The 22,683-nt window shown below is 34.9% G+C and overlaps 1 protein-coding gene across 1 annotated transcript; it reads right to left on the bottom strand.

The window, feature by feature from the left end:
• Positions 1-388: 388 nt before the first annotated feature.
• LOC135219455 (amino acid transporter heavy chain SLC3A2-like) lies at positions 389-14,692 on the bottom strand. Its single transcript, XM_064256247.1, has 10 exons — positions 14,453-14,692; positions 6,502-6,662; positions 6,167-6,330; positions 5,888-6,015; positions 4,599-4,757; positions 4,006-4,127; positions 3,554-3,665; positions 3,153-3,382; positions 1,059-1,205; positions 389-913 (listed from the first exon to the last, which is right to left on the bottom strand). Exons 1-10 carry the CDS (start codon positions 14,555-14,557, stop codon positions 829-831), a joined length of 1,413 nt encoding a protein of 470 aa, XP_064112317.1. The 5' UTR covers positions 14,558-14,692; the 3' UTR covers positions 389-828.
• Between the last annotated feature and the right edge of the window lie 7,991 nt (positions 14,693-22,683).

Here is a 22,683-nt window from a genome sequence, read left to right as displayed (position 1 = left end):
ACTGATAGTCTTAGATAAATTACTGTAGTTCATTCATTCAGTCGCAAAATGTTACTGTAGTTTCAGTTCAATGCACCATGGTATTTTAAACTCTTCCATAAAGAACTGGAGTTGTTGTATCTTATTCTAAGATGTTATTATTAATAGGAGTTAGTTTTTCCAGACCTCTGAGTCTCAAGTAGACTCTTCTCGGGCTGGTTATTCTAAGATGTAACTGTACGCAATAGTGTATAGTACATCTTCCCTTACTTTCTTTTCGAGGCACGCACAGTTGTTAATTGGGATAAGGTGATATATTGTGAGGTTATGGTAGGGATCAATATGTTATATAAAGCAGACACTGTAGTTTATTCAACTTTCAATATAGGAAACCAAGAAAACACAAACATTTTAGGTAATTTTATTTCGTGACAACCAAATCCACTTGTCGAGTTTATATTCCCTTTTTTTCTTGTCGAAAGTTGAAATAAATCGCAATTTTATCTTACCATGAAACAAAATGAAAGTACTATACCATGACTACTACTGAAATCCATTCACAGCATACAACACTTTTGAGAACGTATATACTGCTTTCATGTACTGTGCTTAATACCTTTATTGTTGCATTAAAAAGAAATTAAAATTCAGATACAATTAAGCTGCAATATTCTATATCACACATTAAAATACTGGAGTGGATTAAACTTACGGCTGTCTGCAGGGGTAATACTTTAGTATTGATCCCGAGCAATCCACAGTCACTTTGACACGGTAATTCTTATAGTTGTGGTAAACTGCCAAACATGAGGAGAGCATCTAACAGTTCTCTGGTAAGGTTTAGTTACCTTAAAAACTTGGAACAAACTGCAATATAATGCCTTCTAGCGGCCCAACATAAATACTGTTCAAGTCTTGCTTTTCTGAATTTGCTCTGGAAACAAAAATCATAACTTCAAGTACTACACAAAACATGGAAAATTTTTTATATACAAATTACACAGTAAATATTCTATACACAATACTTCAAAAACCACATTACATACAAAAATGTAAGCAAGAAAAAAAAAAAAACTTACCCATCAACTTCAGTCGCATTCTGTATGGAAGAAATGTGGACTTCCCCTTTTCCTTTCACACCTTCAATAGATGTGAAATCTACAACTGTGCCATTAGTATCATGCATGTTCACAGCAACGGCATAGCCAGGAGTACCCTTCAATACCCTGCAATTACAAATGTTTTATTAGCATTTTAAATTGCAACAACTCCAACAACTAAAGGATTAAAGAAAGAAATCCAAGCATTCATCCATTTTCAAGTTAAATTCCAAATTAATTTTTAATAAATGTGCAGTGATCCCTGCTTTCATATGGGACTACTAGTGGGAAAAGTCAAAAGTAAATTCCTACAAAACATAGAACTTAAGTTAAATCCCTATCAAGGTCAAAATAATGCCATGATAATGGTTTGAAAATAGATAACTTTTTATATGCATATATATTTTTTTATATATATATATTTTTTTTTACAAAGACTACCATTACATACCATACAAAACATCATGTCTGACATTTCCCCCAATGGTTTTGCCCTGCCTCAGAAAACTAACATCACAAACTTTACGAGTATCACAAACTTTATGTGTAACTCTTCAGTTTACCATTATGAGTCCTGACAAGCAGCCGGTGGCATTGACCTTAAATCTAGTTCAAGTTCAAATACCTAGCTTTATTATGGAGATATGTTTCAGAACTGACAATACTTGCTCTCCTAACATTCCATACATTCGTGCTTAAATACAAGAAGCTTATTTCAGTACAGTTTCAACTTATAACCAATAAAGTATTATAGTTTTTTTTTTTCCAAATAATAGGCCATGCAAATTTATCTAAAAATATTACTACAAGCAACACAAAGTATGCACCAAACTGATACTAGTATCTTTACAAATACAATATAAACTTCTACGGATAATTTACCCTTCTTATACAATGAACACATAATACTGATAAATACCAAATGATCTTAACTTTAGACAATATATTATGAACTTTACAAAATCAAATCAAACTAAATGATCTTTACTTTAAAAATGAATTTAATGTTGTACTGTAAAAATGCCTATGAGATGTATATATAATAAACCCTATCCAAGAAGGGCACATAAGCTCTTGTTTTCATACAATGTAAAAATGTAGAAAAGTGACAATGTACTTACGGAAGTCTGTTAGCAAAGAAAGCAACAATTCTAATTACAAAGAGTAAGCAACATTATAGCACTGTACTTACAGTGGATGTAGTGCAACACAAAATTGGTAAAGTAATAAAAGTGCTATTATCTGAACAAAGTGGTATCTGATGAGATGCAGACATTTCATATGATAACTCATTTAAGCAAGACCAGCACATTCATTTAATACAAAATACTGTACTGTTATGTACTCAGCACATTCACTTAATACAAAATACTGTACTGTAATGTACTATGTTGTGTATACAAGATATTAGCACCGAAAAGCTGTTAAAGAGGATCAATTTTAAGCCATAAACTAATGCAAATTTGACGAGAAGAGAGGGGAGAGGCAGCAAATGAATACAAAGGAACTATGTTATATGCGAGAGTGAGGGGGGGAGACTGCAAATGAATACAAAAGAACTATATGACCAGTCACAATTTCCTTTAGAATAAATATCAATACTAAGTGCAAAAAGAGCAATCCTCAATTTTTGAAAGTTAAACCAGCCAATGCAATTCAACCTACATGTAGCTGCTACTTATACCTTACGATTTATCACATATTAAGTGAATATCATTTATGTTTTGGTGGTAAAATCATGTAAAATACTGCGAATGGTGATAAATTTTTAGCAAATTTTTACTTCCACAAAAAGTGCATGTTATTACCAGATATATAACCTATAGATACGTATCTCGCACATGGAGAAGTAAAATACTTTGAATATTCTGAAGATAAACAACCAAGCTTTTAATTTCTAGAACAACTGATTGTTATATCCTTATCTGATGACTCTGAACGTCAGTAATTGTAATAAAGTAGGTAATAACTAGTAACAAATGCATTGTACTGTTTCTGTAAACTCATACTCCCTAGTTACTACAAATGTTAGTTCGCTAACTTCATGAATTATTTGAAAACAAACTTACTCACCTCGCAAATGCAACAACATTATCACTTGTGGTATTGACAAACACCATGCTGCCCACTTGAACAGACTCCTTCTGACGAAGTAATGAGAGCTGATGTATGGTGTGTTTTTCTTTTTCCAAGTAAGATGAATCAAAGCCATCAAGAACTGGAGTACCACGAACCAAGAACAGTGTCATGGTTACTAAGTCAACTAACTCGTTAATAATGCCTTCTGCCACTTTAGGATTGTACTGAAAACAAAACCATAAAGTCTTAACAAAAACAAACAGTGAAAGAAATAAAAAACGAATAAGTCCTTGCAGTAAGGGGCTCTAAACACAGTATGTAGAATTTCCATAATGCAACAATGTTGGGTCTTGAAAAACTTTTCAAGTTCTAGAAAAGTTAAAATTATAACTAACCTTGAAGTAAGACCAATCATGAACATGTTCATCCAGGAACTGACGATAAGAGGCAGCATTAAACCCTGAGACTAATTCCTTCTGCATGTCAGTAACCCCACTAACAACAGCTCTGAAAATCGATGAATAAAAATTATGCAACATCATAAAAATAAATGTGTAAAAAGTAACCATTCAAATTGTAAAGTCAATAATAATATAGTAGCAGGATTAATCTGAGAAATAAATAATTTTCAAGTCCAAGCAAACTAAGCTCACACAGGTGTGCACACTTAAGTTGCATTGAAAGTTACATCAATGCATATTCTGAGGAGAAAAGCCATTTCGAACTGTTCATGTGTGAAAAATAAAATTAAAATCTAATTATATTTACTAGAATTCAGATTTAATTATATTTACTATCACAACCTTTTACAATAAAGTTCCTCTTGTCTGAGAAATTACAAACTCACCCATCAACTTCTTCTTTCAAAGCCTCATCAAGGAAAGCTTTAGCCTTTTCTAATTCTGTGTTCATGGGGTCTGATATAATGAAGCCTTGCACTCCCTTTCCTACCCAACTGCGGAGAATTTCCTTGAATAAAAATTTTAAAATTTAATTAGACATTAAAAGGAAGCAATACTTTTACAATTCTGATACATAATGGACAATCACATTTCAATACTTTCCTAACATCAAGCTTTTGGACTTCAATATTTGTATATCACAATATTATACTTTCAAACAATGAATAAACCCATTTGCTAGTGCACGACACAAGAGCATTTCTACATCTATAGCTAGAAAAAATATATATTTATGTTAACCTGTCAAAGTAATCATTAACCAGTCAAAATGAACAGCTAAGTGTAATATGAAAGTGACCAATTAAATGAAAAAATATTCCTCTTTATCCTGGCTATTCATTACCTTGCTCAACTTAATACAAAAATTAACTCGATGATTTACTTCAGTCTTTGCATTCAGACACTCCAAATCCTTAAATATTCTCTATCCAAGTGCTCTAACATTAATAAAATTTATTAAGTAAAACCTGACAATTACCTTGAGATCTTCCAGTAGACTTGGATTTGTCAAGTTCAGTCTGTTTGAACTTGGCTCAAAATAGTCTGAGTGGTTTCCATCGGTGACCCAAACATTGCCAGGATCAACATCAATATCCACGAAGTCAGTGACAATATGCAGCCCATCCTTCTTTGCTTGCTATAAAAAAAAAAGAAAAGAAAGAAAAAAAAAAGGTATATTCAAATAAAGTTGATGGACATGGAGCCAAGAACATTAATAAGGGGCCCTGTTGCTATTTCCATATACTGTATTGGGGTAAGCACCACAAAGATCAGACATGAAGACCTCTGAAAACTACTGTATGTAAAGACTTTAACATAAGAACTTGAGTAAGAGGACATTGAAATATTCAGTTTGGAAAAAGGGCCATACAGATGCTAGAAGTGTAAGGGGTATTCAAAGTCAAGTAGCAAATGTAGCACATAAATATGTATGAAGGGAGAGGTAGGAGAGCACATGCTGTGGTGGAGTAACTAACACTGGAATAGATGAAGTATTTCCGATACCTTGATACACAGTAAATGATAATGAACTGATCACTTTGAAGGTGATGACAACACCAATACCAACTGTGTTTAAATCTGGATTGATTGAAAAATTACTGCAAAATAGTAATGAGTCTCCAATTTGTAAACCAAAACAAAAATATGTAGAATACATAAATCATCTACTAATCTACACAGCAGATATAATGGTAGACATTGATTATTACTAAGCTGCTGAGAGGTACATTCAGTTACTCAAAAAAGCTTAACCAGGCCACAGATAGAGTTGGTAGTGTTCAAATAATGGAAAATAGAAAAAAATTTGGCCATGTATAGAGAAAATGAATGTCAGTTAATTATAGTAATTGAAGAAAGAAAGAAAGAAAGGAAAAAAAATATGATGCAGAAGACCTAGAATAGATGAGAATTCAGGCAGATATAAAATAATGAGCATGATATATATCAACATCCATTAGTACTTTATGCTAGTTATAGTATACCAATTCTTGCACACAATATTACTTCTTCAAAATCTATCTCTAAACCAAAAGGGCAAGATGGAATATACATTCTGGAGATCATGCTAAATTTCTACTTCTCTAAGAAGAACAGTCACTGGTTGGTTAAAACATTACAAGAGCTCTGTTTTAAAAACCTCATTATTGGTAATAGTACACAGAAGCAGTTAAGTAGCCTTGTCTTCTACAAGGGGTCATTTGGAAAATGATTTAGTTATTCAACTATCAAAAATTACTGCATATATTTAAATGTCAAAATACTTACTTCAAGAATGTCCATGATCTCCTTTTTGTTGTATCGATTCACATTCAACTCATTAAAATTCAGTGGACTTATCAACTTCTCCAAATACACCGTTGTTACGCCAAGCCCATTAGCCAATTCTCTGACATCTGCAATAACATCATTTTATCACATATTTTAAGTATCATACTTCTCACAATTGAAAATTAAAATATCACACCCCTAAAGTACGAATCAATACTTGTACATAATAACCACCACTATACAAATTCACTTAATAAGTGAAGGGACTTAGCACACCTGCAGCAGTTGTTTCGCCATTGCCATCAATGTCAGCAGCTTCACTAGGATCATAGTTGACCATTGCTGATTCTTGTACCCACAACAGTGTTTCCTTGGGTGCACAACGAGGAGCCTGAACAATAATCACAATAGCTGCCACAAGCATAGCAACCCAGCCAGCCCTAAACAAATGGGTAGGGAGAATTTGATTAATTCTTCACATATTCAGTGCCACTTACTGATGAAACACTTCCTTATATTCAGTTCAAAAACCATAAAAATACCCAAAATACTAAATCACCTTTCTGATAAACAAATAAAGCATTTTTTCAAAATACATTAATCTAACTTACCAAAACAAGATGAACAAGAACCACCGAAGGCGGATCCAAAATGGATCATCATTATATTTCATCAGATCTTCTTTGCTCAACCCACTGAATGTTGGGACAACACCCACATCAATTTTAGCTTCCCCATTTGGAGGATTGTCTGCTCCTGATGTAAACTTGACCTAAAAGAGAAACACAAAACATAATTTTCCTTCCATTGAAAATAACCAAGTGCTGGACAAATTTAATTCTGAATATTAATGAAACAAACTAAGTTTGGCCACAGGCCATACTTACTAATATAATACTGATTAGCACAGAGCATCACAAGCAGGAGGCCACTAACTAAATATTTATCATTCAAATCATAAACCATACTGTACTAGGACTGTAACTCAATAACCCTTAAATATATATTTACAGTACCATGGTGGGATGGCATAAAAATATATCTACAGCATATGATTTGAATGCAAAATATAATGAGGACCATACTACATTCATGAATGTCCACTAAAATTACATGCACCTGGTGTCCCAAGTTGGGTTACAGTGTTGGATAACCCTGTTTTTTTTGTGTTTTTTTTTTTGCTTGTTTTAGTTACTCCCCCAGAACAAAATCTCACGGCCATAGTTGTTGGTCAAAACTTCCATATAAAAATTAAGAGGGCTCTCAATAGGACACTAGATGTTATAGGGAAGGGGAAAAAAAAAAAAAGAAAAAAAAAAAGTGAAGTTCACCAATACAAATGATTTAATGCATAAATCATGTGACATGCAGTCGGAAAAGTACAAGATTCATATCTATTATAATCACAAAACAACTAGTGTAATGTCATCAACTTAAAACTTCTCTGAATCATATGTGAAGTAACAGAAAATTATCTCAACCTTTTCACACCAGTTCTTAGCACTGCACACTGTATATATACATATGTCCTGCCTTAAAGTTGAGGTTGAAAGGTACAACTAGAAGGGACACATTTGTTCCTTTTGTCCCAGTTCCTGCAAAGATATTATCACCTTAAAATCTGTAGAATGAACATAGGTATTTCTGATCAAATTTGCTATTACTGTCTTTGCTCATGCATGGAAAAAGTCACTGGAGATGGTTACCCATGACATGGGTTGCTCACGTGAGGTGGTATAAAGGATATCATCCTCATGGCTACTGTACACTCATTGGTAGTAAAAGTGTGCGTTATTTCACACTGACTTAGGCTATGACATTTTCCTATTCAATTTTTGAATATATCCTGCAAATCATATGCATCTAACCATGCAAAATTCAGTGAAGATATACTGACCTGCCTTGGAATTCCCTATTATGAATTGTGGCCATTAACAAAATTGGGAAGATGCCTTATTAGCCTACTCCTATTAGATGTTAGATGAATGGTGTGCACATTGTTACAGTTTGTTGAGCATGAATCTACAGTTAACTTTTTCATTTGTACAACGTTAACTACCAAATACAGGCAGTCCCACGGGTTTACATCAGGTTTGGTTTAAGTAGTTCTTGGCCAAAGGAGCTTGCCTCATAGCGCTGTTAACATGCTTTACGGACCCGGACTTACAGCACTGTTGCTGTTTAGGTATTCCCATCATAATTATGATTTGGGTGGAGGCAATTTTCGGTTTACAGTGCCCTGCCCGGAATGAAACATCCACCTTAACCAGGGAACTGCTGTAAATTCACCTGTCCTGTCAAGCTTAAAAAATAATAATTATAAATAAAAAAAAAAATAAAATAAAAAATTTGTGACCAAAGTCAATACTAAAATCACCACCCAACAGCCTACGAAAATTCTTTAGGTATATAGCTACCTACGGCATCAGTTTAAAGTAAACTGTAAGGTTAAGGCAGAGGAAAACTGGGTAGATCTAGGGTAATTATCCACGGCGGCCTAGACTATGGCAGTTGCGGTTTTTCTATGCAGTTTTACCTACTGAACAAGAATTTTAAATAATAATTATTCGAACGACTGTAATTAATCCCCCAGGAGCCAGTACTAAACACGGCGAAATACATTGGACGGCCCCCAATCCCTAGTGGATGTCGTATTCGCGGTTACGTTCCTTGCAGTCCATGCGGACTGCTTCTGTAGAAATGCCGAAAACTGGATTAGGCAATGTTAAAATATTGCTGGATGGGGAGGCTTCATGTCTCATGGCACATGGCTGTTGGCCATGTTAGTTAAGTTAACACTTGCCTTTGGCCTTGACAGCAATAATGGCTGGAATGCTGGTACTGCGACAGTAGTAAAATAAAATGCTCTATCGTCAGCACCAAAGGAGACAACAGGGGAGAGGTGTTCATGCTTGTCTCTCACAGATAGACTTTGTTGAGGCAAGAAAAACCGTGACCCACCAGTTGGGTCCCATCGCATCTGAATGAAAAATTAATTCAAATATTACTGCAGTGCGATGGGAGGAACCCACCGGTGGGTCCCACTTGAAATTTTTTTTTTTTTTTAATTGTAGGCTAACCACTCTGTATCTATGAGACCTGCTATCATGTAATAAATATTTATTATAATATTTAACGGTTATTTGAGGGTTTGGTTAGGTTTTCCTTTTCTGTCTTTTTTTATTTATATGTAAATTTATATATTTTTGAGGGTTTGGTAAGGGTTTCCTTTTCTGGTCCCCCTTTTTTTTTTTTAGGGGCAGTGAATGACCTAATATGACCATAGTTTTGAATCTTTTCTAAATTTCTATAAATCAATCAGTAAATTTTATAATATTGTTTTGACCTTAGTATCAAAACTTTACACAGCATATCATCTTCTTCTTCAGCGGAAGATTTACCTATGTGGCACAGTAAGAGTCAATAGAAAGTAATCTTCCAAAGTCAGTTACAAAAGCAAAACTAAAGAGATGTGAAATTAAGCCTTAGAAAATAAGAATGGAGTGAAAGTATTCAATTGGAAAGATAAGATATGTTGTGGGGGGGGGGGTGCACCCTCGTTATCAACAAAAAAAACAAGTTCCAGGTCAACATGATGCTAACTCTAAGGATCAACACAGGTAAAGTCACAAGGACTGGTTTTACCTATCAAGAAACCTCAAAGTGTGTTAGACTATAATAAGTGCAAGAAAGGAGTTGATTCATCAGATCAAATGTCATCATATTATTCACCTCTGAAGAAGTCAAGAAAATGGTACAGAAAAGTAGCATTAGAATTTATTGCTGGTACTTCTATAGTGAATGCTTGGGTACTTTACAATAGATACTTTGTGCTGTCAAGAAAATGTCATTACGTGCATTCAAGGAATCTAATTGTCTTATACTATACTAGTGGTATCATGAAGGGAAAAAAAAAACAAACCAGGAAAATCAAGTATGAATATTTCAGGAAATCTTCACATTGTCTCAAAGAAGCAGGACAGAAAAGAAAAACAAGGAAACGATGCAGAGGCTGCAGTAAATGAAGGATCCAAAGTGGCCAAAATCAAGTCAAGAAAGGTTTCCACATATTGTGACTCATGTGATGGCACTCCATATCTATGTTTATCATGTTTTCAATCTCAAACATAACTAGTGATATTGATTTTTCATTAGCAAATGGAATGGAAAACTAATTTTCTATATACTGAATGTCAGACAAATTTTCTTTGCAATTATTTCAATAAAACTTTGTTTTTTATTTTTTTGTATAATTCAACCCATTGATAGCAATATTGATCTACTAAAATAATAATTGCAATTAAAAGTTCAAGTTTTTTTTATAAATTAAAAAAAAATAATTTTTGTTCTACTGGGACCCCACCGGTGGGTCACATTGCAGCAAATGAGAGAACAGTGTGACCCACTGGTGGGGTCCCATCGCTGGAAACGTCGTTAAGAGGGTTAAGGCTGGGATGCCTCCCTCTAGAAATACGAATTTTCTGTGCTTCTATAGTATGCTGTCCGTAAATTTTCCAAAACAACCGATTTCCCTTGGCCGAATCGCGGTAATTACCTATGTTGACGAAACTTCAATACTTTGAATGGTATGCTTAAAGATGTAATTGTATTCGTGTTAAACCAATTAAATAGGTAGTATTAGGCTAGCCTAGAGTGAAAAAGTGGGTGATCTGCGTGAGTAAGATGGACACAAGGCAGTTCTTTACCCTAGTAGCCCAGCCCACAACTAGGGGGAAACATCACAACAGGCCAACCCTCATCACGGTAGACGGGTCTTATTCACTCGATATTTAATTGGTGAAACATGAATACAATTGCAACTCTAAGCATACCATTTAAAAGACTGAAGTTTCGTCAACATATTGTGATATATGAAGCCCCATACGAACTAAAAAATAAGCATGTGAGCTCTTTCGTAAAATATGTTTTCAAGGCAGTTTTGAAATCCAATATGGCGGCTACGTTTTTCATGGACGGTTCTCATCAGTGACGGCCACCATCTTTCCCAGCCTTCCCAGCACTCATTTGAACAATGTTAGCGTATGTATGTAACGTTTATTGATCTTACTCAAGATTGCAGTTGTAATCAGCACAATAAAACAACATTTTGTTGCCTATATTAGTGAAAGTATGAAACTTTGTTTATTCCCCCCCGGGGTTTATGGTTGGGAACTGAATTCATTTTAACCTTGTAATCGGCGGTTTTTATCCTTACTGCCATCACAACTGAAACTCCACAGTGCTTATTTGATTGTTATTATACACATTTTGGTCTCAGTTCACTCCACATTGCCACTTTAAACCCGTTGCTGTTCCTGGTTTCTAAGCGCGCGTGCCATAAACACAATTACAAACAGCAGACGACGACAGACGACGACAGACGACGAAACTGCAAAGTTTTATTCCTTAAACTGTTTACTTTCACTCGTTATTTAGTTTAAATTTACTTTGTTATTTAAAAATTTTGATTTAATTCATGTATATTATCCCTTTTTTTTTTGCAAACCAAATTACCCCGAAAAATTACAGATATTTCTAAAGTAGATAAAATCAAATGTTTCTAACGTTTTCGTACATCTGGCTGCCGAAAACCATAGAGGAACGAATACGTTTTTTTTTTGCTTTTTTTGTTTTTGCTAGCACTTTTCACTGATTTCAGTCTTTATTAGTATTTTGAATTTCTTTAATAATCGTATGCCAGAAATAAATGGAACCTTTAATGGTTTGCATGCTAAGAATGGCAAAATCATCGTTTTGGCCACATTAGTGGAGGCTTTCACACATACGCCGTTCCATTGATTATCCTGTTAAGCGTCCGCCCCTGATGAGCTCGCTGCTAACGTACCGTCACGCTTTTTTGTAATCAGCGATCATAGCACTGATGATAGTTTTTTTCAAAGTTAATATTGATTTTTATGCTTGTTATTCATACTGTAATTAACTGTAGGAAATTCTCTCTCTCTCTCTCTCTTCTCTCTCTCTCTCTCTCTCTCTCTCTCTCTCTCTCTCTCTCTCTCTCTCTCTCTCGCAAAGAAAAGTCAATCTTCACTCCCGCAATTGAAGAAAAGTTTGTATCATCACTGGAGGATTCAGAACTAGAGCTCTCATCATCAATAGTTATCAATATCATACTCCTCATCTAGTATTTGATTGATCTCACCTGAAGAAATATGCCTCCTCTTTGGGACATTCATTGTGAAAGACGCGAAATCCAATTTGTCTCGATAAACCCCCGAAGCGTATTGAAAGAAAACCAACAGGGACAGGCAGTTTTTCTAGCATAAGCGACCACCAGGAAAGAGTTGCCAGGCTGGAAATAAGTTTCCCATGTGCTGAGAGTGTTACCAAATGATGTTCCTACACTTTCTATACGAGTAAAACGTATTATTACGGGGCTGACGGCTTGACAAGCACAGTTAAAGTTCTTGAACGTAACATCCCGTTGAAGGCGCTACCGAGTAGATCGCGGTAAACGTATTATTACGTGGGTGACGCTTAACAGGTTATAAACTGTTTCCGACCATGAATTCTAGTTGTCATAGTAATGCAATAATGATAAAATTGCTTTAATATTTATGTATATATACTTCCAATACATAGCCTAATTTCACCAATTTCAACGTTTTGTGTGTAGTCTTATACCCAGTTTGGAGGTCAACACATACCGAATGGCAACAGAGAGAGAGAGAGAGAGAGGAGAGAGAGAGAGAGAGAGAGAAAGGAAGGCGGAGGAACGAAGAAGAAAGGGATGGCGGTGGAGGGGGTTGGGGGTTGGGGGTTTGGGGTGGGGAGAGGGTAGGTGGAGCTTTATACGCGTGTTCGTATCCATTTCTGCATAATGGAGTTTTGTCTCTTGGTACAAGGACAAGTGTCGTTATTCTTTACGATTAGTGATTCACGATACCCTTATAAATTAAGCACTGGGTGTAATGCACTATAGCAAAAATCTCGTTCTGTTAAGAGTGTTCGTTACAGAAATAGGTATTGCCCAAAACGTGGCTTGCACTGTCTCTGAACCCATAGTAGACATGCTGCTTAGTTGTCAATCAAGTTTTTATAACCAAGTATTTTTTTACAAGCTAGCTATTGAATAAATTTGTATTTTTTCTCAGTCAAAACATATGCCCCCTCAATGCTAACTTTTCCTCTTTTAAACGACTTTCTGGTCATTGCAAATTCGGCCCCATAATTTCTTATGGTGCGAAAACAGACAGAGGCCCATGGACCGAAACGATTGCGTCACACTACGGCGATAATCCAGCAGTAAAACATCTTCATAATATCCAAAAAGTAAAGTAATAAAGATTTACTATATGCGCATTACGATTATAACAATTACATGTATAGCTGATAACAATCTGCATGAATAACTGGTAAACTGTTCTGCAATGACAGTTGAGTATAGCAATTATTTACAATAGGTACGAAAGTCAGATGTCCGTGACGTCATAATACGAACTTGAAAGAACGTTCTAAATTCAGAAAAATAATTACTTAAATTTGAGTCAGAGTCGAGTTACTTTTTCAATAACGAATATTTTCAAATTAATCATCATAAATATGTAAAATATTGATGTTTTACTACTTATTTAAAAATTAGCCAAGAGCACGCTTCTCGTCATCTTCTACCCCAACAGCTGTTTTCGCCTGGCTTGTTGTTGATGAGAAATCGTGTTTCGATTGTTGTGATAAAAGTGCTCCAGCGTCTGTGGGTACAAGTGGTGTGCGGATTTATCACAGGAAATGGTTAGTTTATTGACACAAGCTTACTCCGTAAACATCGAGATGGCGTCAATCTTCTAAATACCTCGAGTTGTAAGTAAAATGTTGAACGCGTTTTTGGTGAGATTTGCACTACGTTTGAGACCGTTTTCAGTACCCTCTGTTTAAATCTTAAAATTTGGCTTTAATTTCTAACTTTGGAGAAAATACTTACTTCGAAAGGAGAGTAGAGGTCTTTAGCTCCGTTTCTCACCAACAAGAAGTCGCGACTGATGCCCATCTCGGGTGTCAGGACGCGTTATAATGTACTTTTTCGTAGGGTGGCTTGCATTGATGGTAGGTGGCCTGCTTGGCCTGCTGTGATGATCTACCCTAGCTATATATTGATGTTTTACGGATTGATTTAGCCTAGGTATCCTTGGAGATACCTAGGTAGCTTATAGCCTATTGTTCTGTGGAAGGGATTACCTCTAGCCTAGCTACTACCTAGCTAGGCTATATGGCACTTCCTGATTGGCAGAATTGTTTTCTGTTAGTTTTTACCTACCAAAAGCATTTTTACGGGTTTACTTGATGGCCTGGTCGTCCCTTACTGTTTGGTAAGTTAAGTTGCACAAGTTCATCACCGCCATGACTACTACCTAGCTAGGCTATTGCAGGCTGAATTTCCGGCTACCACCACTCTGTTCCTTGTGAACGTAGGTCTATATCTATTAAAAACCATTCTACCCTAATCTTAATACACAAGAAAGCCTCCAAATGGTCAACAATAATGTTTAAATTACATCAACTCCTGCACAGGATACCTAATCGAAAGTGTGTACGCAAACTCAATCCTACCTCCGGTCCTGCATCATTTGTCAGGGGAACTTTGGTGCCGTCCTCTTGCGGTGCCATTTCGGTGGTGGCTTCACCGTTTTTGACGCCGTTCTTCTCCTCAGTCATGGTTTCCTCGCCGGGTAACCCTTGTCAAGCTAAAAATAATCTTGTTAAAAAGGATCAACAGTACGGCTTCTTGCCAGATGTTCTTGTTACGGTGCCACTTCGATCCTCAATGGGGAGTGAACTGAGTTGGTCGTCTGCCAGCCAGTCAGCTGTGGGGTGTAAGGAGATTTGCAGCCCATCAAAATAAGGTTGCCATTTTACATAGGTGCCAATTGCAAATTTTGTTAAAATTTAATGTAATTCTGTCAGCGATTTTTCCTATATTCACATCATTAGTGACATAACGTGTGTCTCAATATAATGATAAAACTAACTCTGCTCTACTCAAACTATCATAATGTATATAAACATAACTTTATGGGTATAGCAATTAAAATTTGTCAGCGAACGTCACTGCAGTGTTTTCCCAGGACATCTTTAATTAAAAATTAGCAATATTACATCATATATATATATATATTATTATATATATAATATATATAGATATATATATATATATATATATATATGTACATGTTAGGTAGTATTACACACGCGTGAGTTTTTATCACATCGCCGTGACTCATATATACGCATTAAGCTACAAATGTCCTTTAGTATCTAATTTGTTCTACTTCGGAATTAATGCTTTCATATATGTAAACCTAAGGGGAAGAATTTAGTTTATAAGAAATTCGTCGGTGTAACCTTCTTTTGGTAGGCTGAAACAGATTATGTGAAAGGCCACACCCGCAGTTCCTTTGACTGGACTCCCTCCCTAAATGTACTCTAATCTATAAATAATTTGTAATTCAAAGATATTTTTTGTTGTAATCCAGTTATCTACCACAACTGCTTTTCGTAACATTTGGATTTGTATTTTTAATAAATATGATCTTTTCAAAAGTACTGGTAAGAGTTTCACGCGAAAATGGGGAGGTGGATATAATAGCCTTTGCAATTCACATGGAGCATTGAAGGAGGACACTCTTTACTTAACATATTTTTGTAAACTATGGCAAATTAGTTTATAATCATCACATCTGGTATGATTTTCACATTCTATTGTAATTACCATAGAGAGAGTCAATAAATGAGCCTATAATTTGATCCAAACCAATTACATTATATAATCCCTTCACAGCTCTTGGCAACTAGCCCTTCAATTTCATTTAACATTTATTGACTGTTACACGCAAATTGCCATACAATGTCTATGGCAGCCACTTTTCCAGGGTTCGGTCAGAATCTATTTGCACGTCAGGCATTGTTCAGAAATATGTTCTACTTTTCTCACTTTTAATTCTTAAAGAAAATGATAATGTGGTAGGCATGACAACCTTCATTCTGTCCACGGAATCTTGTGTTCGTTCTCAGTATTGAAATTATACATAAATATACTGCAATGTACAAATATACGGTTTAGGAACATATCATGAGAGAAAAATTGAACAAAAGCGCATTCTTATTATTTCAAACCTGAGAATCTGACTATATAGTAATCTAAAACCAATTTTATTCGTCTTATTCAATAAAGAAAACGAACAACGACACATTCCTTGAAAGGTTGGCCGTCGGTTGCGTCAGCCTTGAGAATCACTCCAAAACGTAATTCCAGTGATTCTTGTATTTTATCCTATTCTCTACTGACTGTATGGATAACAAGCTTTCTTCCTAATCAATAGTTAAACTGAATGATGGCGAAAGAGGTTTCCTAGAACAAAATTGTCATTCTTTTTCATGGCATAGAGCAAAGGTGAATTTTGTGGCACTTAATCCTAGATTTTAACATTTATACCTATAGGGCATAAATGAGCATTATTAGTAGGTTTTTGTTGAACTTTCAACTTATGAATATTTTCTGCCTCATTCAGTACTTGGAATAATCCTTATGATCGAATAAGGATGATGCAATCTTCGAAGATTTGACTGCTAACCTTACGAAGATGTGGTAGAATTTAAACGAATTACATAAACTCTATTGCATGATGTACTATATAACTATTCTTGTTGCTACTGGAAATTATATCAGAAATTTGTGGAGGCCTACATCCTAATGCTGATGGTGTCAATTGGTAGCTAAAATTTAGATGCAATAAAATATCTATCAGAAATGCGTCGACTATTAGAACCGAAAAAAATTAATTTTTTAAATCGTCAGCTATTAGAACGGAAAATATTTATTCTTTTAAATCGTCAGCTAATAGAACGGAAAAAATTCTTTTAAATCGTCAGCTATTAGAACGGAAAATATTTATTCTTTTAAATTGCCAGCTAATAGAAAGGAAAATATTTATTCTTTTACATCGTCAGCTATTAGAATGGAAAATGTTTATTCTTTTAAATCGTCAGCTATTAGAACCAAAAATATCAATTCTTTTAAATTGTCAGCTATTAGAAAGGAAAATATTTATTCTTTTAAATCGTCAGCTATTAGAATGGAAAATATTAATTCTTTTAAATCGTCAGCTATTAGAATGGAAAATGTTCATTCTTTTAAATCGTCAGCTATTAGAACAAAAAATATTAATTCTTTTGTAAATCTAGTCAGCTAGTATAAAGGAAAATTTTATTTATCTTTTTTTTAAAAAATTGTCGTCAGCTATTAAGAAAGGCAAAATATTTAGATTCATTTTTAAAATCAATCGGGGGGGGTCAGCTATTAGAAAACGGAAAATAATTATTTTTTAAAATTTTTTAAATCGTCAGCTATTGAGAGAAAGGGGTAAAAAATTAATTCCTTTTTAAATCGTCAGCTAGTTAGAAACGGAAAATAGGGTTTATTCTTTTAAAATGACGTCAGCTATTAAGAATGGAAAATATTAATTATTCTTTTAAAATATCGGTCAGCTATTGTTAAGAACCAGAAAATATTATTGATTTAAATTTTTAAATCGTCAGCTATTAGAAACAGGAAAAGAGAAAATATTAATACTTTTAAAATTTCTTGTCCAGCTTATTTTAGAAACAGAAAATATTTAATTATTTTTTAAAAATTTTTTTGTCCAGCTATTAGAACTGAAAATATTTATTATTTTAAATCGTCACCTATTAGAATGGGAAATATTAATTCTTTTAAGTCATCAGCTATTAGAACAGAAAATATTTATTATTTTAAATTGTCAGCTATTAGAACAGAAAATATTAATTCTTTTAAACTGTCAGCTATTAGAAAGGAAAATATTTATTCTTTTAAGTAGTCAGCTATTAGAATGGAAAATATTCATTCGTTAAATCGTCATTTATTAGAACGGAAAATATTTATTCTTTTAAATCGTCAGCTTTTAGAACGGAAAATATTCATTCTTTTAAATCGTCAGCTATGTGAACAGAAAATATTAATTTTTTTAAATTGTCAGCTATTAGAACTGAAAACATTTATTCTTTTAAAATCGTCAGCTTTTAGAACGGAAAATATTCATTCTTTTAAATAGTCAGCTTTTAAAATGGAAAATATTCATTCTTTCACATTGTCAGCTTTTAGAACGGAAAATATTCATTCTTTTAAATCGTCAGCTATTCGAACAGAAAATGTTTATTCTTTTAAATAAGTATGAACAAATTACCGATAAACGACACAAATACAATGTTCACCATTATGATTAAGGGAAATCATGGTAGGATGGGTCTCTTCATCTTCAATTGTCATTGTTTAGTTTTCAGGGGCAGTCGCTTGGTCCATGAACCATGTTCCTGTCTTATTTTTCAGTTTTGAATGACAAGTTTTCTTGAATAATCTATCCTTGTAGGTCAACCCCCAAAATATTTTGTTTACCCAAAACAATTCATTATATATACTAGGAAAAACCTACTAAAAAAAAAAAAAAAAAAAAAAAAACAGTATAGAAAGCGCAGAGGTTCGGGAAAAACTCTCAAACGAAACAGCAAATGTGAAGTTAGCTTCATAAACGCAATGAAAAGAAGAAATGAAATCCAATGAAAACATATTCAATATAAGCCTAGACAGGACACGAAGAGTCAATATGCTTAAAATAACGCAATATATGGGAGCCAACAGATTAAATAATTTCCTGTACATCTTTCGAAATTAAAACAAACGTTGAATGTCTATTTGAACCATTATATTATTCTTTATTTGACCGCTAGAGCAATAAAAGTTATGATAAAAGGAAAAAATCCGTCCATTTATTATTTTCCTATAAAATTATTCATGAAATCTAATTTATGAACATATTTTCTTAAACAAAAACAACTACAGTACTTTTTGAGGATAGGAAATCCAACAGATGACGAACTCTTTACTTACACGAAATGTTCCTCTCTCAGTACAAGGCGGAGGAGTCTGCAGACCCGATAAAGAACGTTCCTTAAGAATATTCAGTTTATTGTCATTGGTCACCAAAGGATATACTAATTTAAAAAACATGTCAACTGAAGTTAAAATTAACGCAGAGCACAGTGAACTAATAAAAATCAACGGCAGAAGGAACCTCTGCCATCATAAATATTATCTTGTTGCAATTGAGATGAGCAACATTAATTTGTAAAAATTTTTTAGTTGTAATGGAAATACCTTAAAATGAATTGAAGCGTAAAAAAAAAACTGGGCATAGGCACTAGACGGAAAGCTATTTGAACAATGATAGCATAAATATAAAAAATGGCAACATTTCTCATATCCAAGGAAACAAAAGGATAAAATTTACACGAGAAACATAACATATTTAAACTTATATTCCTTTTTATGTTGATGGACTTACTGAAGTCTCATAATTCAACTTTTATTCTGCTATCTGTTTTTCCCTGCAATTTTTTGGCTCTTTTGCTATCTCGTGTTCTGTTTGACTAAAATAATCAATGTAGCGTGGTTATCGCTAAGATGAAGAATAAACGTCGTACTTAGAGCATTATCTCTAGATTTTGTAAGAATTAGGACGTATGAACATCTAAATAAGTAGAAATTTATTTGCAGCTAACATACCACATACAGAAATTAGTGCAAATTGAGGACACCTAATTATATGTACACAGTATGACGAGTTTCTTCTGTTCATCGGGTTTTGTTATTTAAAACGACTTTGGAATTTGTCTGTCTGTCTGCCTCTATCTTTGTAACGCTCTTGAACAGTTTTGCGGAATTTCCTGGCTGTATTCTTGATGCCTGACTACAAAGATAAGCTCCTTGGATTCACTCGCTCTTAGGGTTTTCTTTTTCTTCTTCTTAGCTTAATCCTTGGTCGGGGGTCACTGTTTTTGATTAGCCTTTTTCAAGTGTTTTCAACAATCATTGCACGGCAAATTTATTTATTTATTTATTATTATTTTTTTTTTTTTGACAGATGTTTTCGGACGGACGCCCTTCTTGACTCCAACCCTTCCTTGGGAAGGATCAAAAGCTTGATCATTGCTATGCAGTTCTAGACTGACTCGACGAGCCTCTTCGACGCTCAGCTACTCACGGGGGTTTCCATGGTCACTTATAAAGACCTCGTTTCTAGACCGTGCCTCAGATCGTAGCCGTGACGTCGCGGGTCACATGCTGGACCACCTGGCTGTTTTCTCTCCGTAAGCAATGAAAAGGCCCGGATTTGAATCGCCCATGAAAATCGTTAAGCTAAGAAAGTTAGCATTTAGACCCATATAATTTGATTAAGACAAATAAATATTGATATAATATTATATAAAATATGCTGCTTAGTTGTCATTTAATTTTTTTGATGATCAACAATTAATTTTTACATGCTATTGTATAAGTTTGTATTCTTTTTTAATAAAAATATATGGGTCTCAATGCTAACTTTCTTCTATTAATGATTTTCTGGCCGTTTCAAATTCGGGACCCCATGAACTTCTTATGGAACGAAAAGCGACCAGTGGACTAAAGAGCGGTGGCGATTGCATCACACTACGGTACTCTACGAGTATATATAACAGGTTCCGCCAACCTAATGCCTTGGAGGAATGCTTGGCGCCAAAGTATTTTAAGCAATAATCGCTCCGGTTATTGTGTTGCTACACATTCCTTAGTGCATTCCCACTTCCATGGCCACGGCTCCGCTGTCTACAGCAACCAGCATTAGCTTATGTCAAACATTGGCATTCTCGTAATACCAGGTCGATCGGCGGCAAAAGCGGACCAAGTCCTCTATCACCTCCCCAACACACCAAATTCGGTTTATTATCGTAGGGCCCACATGGGATCGTATCAGATATTAAGCTGGTAAGAAAAGAAACGTAAAAGGCGTATTGTACACATACACACACACACCTATATATGTATGTATGTATGTGTGTGTGTAGGGGGTTGCAAAATTTAAAGGAACAGAGAGATTCTTTCATATAAAAACACTAGTATGATTTAGAACTAAAAAAATCTTCTTCAGAATTGTTATTCCTCACTAATCATTCCTACATGTCACTTACACGGCTTCCGTCTGCTGGAAAGCTTACCTGAGTTCTTAAAGTGTTCTTTGTGCTGCTCCTTTTAAAGCTGCCTCGAAATGAATTGTTTTAAGATTGTTTAATAAACGAATGATGTTCAATTTTTTGTTTCAAGTTAATGGCACTTTCAAGGTTAGTTCTGTTTAAAGAATAAATTTTTCTACCATACAAGGACTAATCACTTTGGGATTAAAACATCCTTACTATAATTGTATAACTGCCGATTTATTAAAGGTTTAAAATTGTACGCGTTTCCTTAAAATCGTACTGATTTCATAAGAGTTGTACATTTCTACTTTCACCGTGTCACCGCAGGGACCTCGTTTTCAGTGAAGAGGTGAAATTACAGCACGGTCAAATTAAATCTGTTAGGCAATATGGTGAAAAAAAAAAAGCCATGTTGCTAAGGTACTCTGAAGAGAGCTTTGGATAGTTTTCAGTGTGCCAACGGGGCGCACTGAAGACTGAGCAGGGACAGTCCATAAAAAATGCCGGTGTTGCCGGTGCGAATTCCCGAGATGTGTAGTAGGCCTACTATAGTACACCAATCACAGGGCTGGAAACTCTCAGTCTCTCGAGAGAGTTCACATGGACAGGATGTATGTTCCACCTCTCCTGATGGATACGTCTTTCAGGAGAGGTGGAACATACATCCTGCCTATGTGAACTCTATCGAGAGACTGAGAGATTCCAGCCCTGCGATTCGCTCATCAACAGCCAATCAGGAGCGTCGTAAGGGACTGGCCTAGAGGTCAAATGCACGGGTGATGTGAATCTACTATAGTATTGCACCAACCCGTTTTTTTTTTTTTTTTTTTTTTTTTTTTTTTTTGCCATGCCCCTAGGTTAGGTTGGGTATAGTATAGAGCAATTAACCTGGGTGTAGGAAATATAATGAGGTTAATTACAAGAAGATTTTATGGTTAGTTTTTAAGATATAACATCCTGCTTTTTCAGGGAAGGTTCAGTACTCAGTTACAGTTCGGGAATAGCTGCCGGCCTCGACCGTAGCTCAGAAACTTCACGAAAAAGTGAATGAATCGTTCGTGACTTGAGATCTGTATTGTTTCTGGAGACTTTTTCATGGCATGATTAAAAAAAGTAACTCATCTGATGAGTAGAAAATGCCGGATGAGTGGAGAGGGGAAACAATTAACTTTCCGATGAGTGGAAAAAAATGTAACTTGTCCATGTAAAAAGAAAAGTGTAACTTGTTCGATGAGTGAAAAAGGAGAGAGAGAGAGAGAGAGAGAGAGAGAGAGAGAGAGAGAGAGAGGACGGAGAGAGAGAAGAGACTTGTCCGGATGAGATAGAGAGAGAGAGAGAGAGAGAGAGACTTGTCCGATGAGGAAAAGGCGAGAGAAAAAAGGGTAACTGTCTGATGAGTGAAAAATGGTAAATATGTAACTTGTCCGATAAACGCATCTGTTTTAGCGGTGATTTTGTGGGTGTTCTCTTCAGCTCCTGACTACCACCAAGCTCTGTGTTAAACTCTTCCCCTATAAGTATTTTGACCCTTTTGCATTTTCCAATTTTTAAATTTTATTTTGTAAGTACGCCTCTCAGCATAAAACGTTAAGGCCCTTTCCTGTACTTATTTCTCATATATACAGTTAAAATGCTCTGTAATTTATTAATTTACCGTAATGAATATCTGATCTTTTTCTGTTTCTCTGTGACATGCCATCTTCGTACAGATCACAATGATTATCGTGTACCAAGACTCGTCGAGTAACGATCCGTAA

Source organism: Macrobrachium nipponense, chromosome 1 (genome assembly GCF_015104395.2).
Source record: "Macrobrachium nipponense isolate FS-2020 chromosome 1, ASM1510439v2, whole genome shotgun sequence".
Lineage (NCBI taxonomy): Eukaryota > Metazoa > Arthropoda > Malacostraca > Decapoda > Palaemonidae > Macrobrachium > Macrobrachium nipponense.
The sequence above is the reverse complement of the archived record's forward strand: the minus strand, read 5'-3'. Positions and strand labels throughout refer to the sequence as shown.

Bases quoted from the DNA above. Each gene is read 5' to 3' on its own strand.
- LOC135219455 (XM_064256247.1), bottom strand. From the start codon at position 14,557: ATGACTGAGGAGAAGAACGGCGTCAAAAACGGTGAAGCCACCACCGAA. The intron at 6,663-14,452 runs GTAGGATTGAGT...TTTCTCTTTTAG, and splicing joins CAAATGATGCAGGACCGGAG to GTCAAGTTTACATCAGGAGC. The intron at 1,206-3,152 runs GTGAGTAAGTTT...TTGTAATTGCAG, and splicing joins AATGTTGTTGCATTTGCGAG to GGTATTGAAGGGTACTCCTG.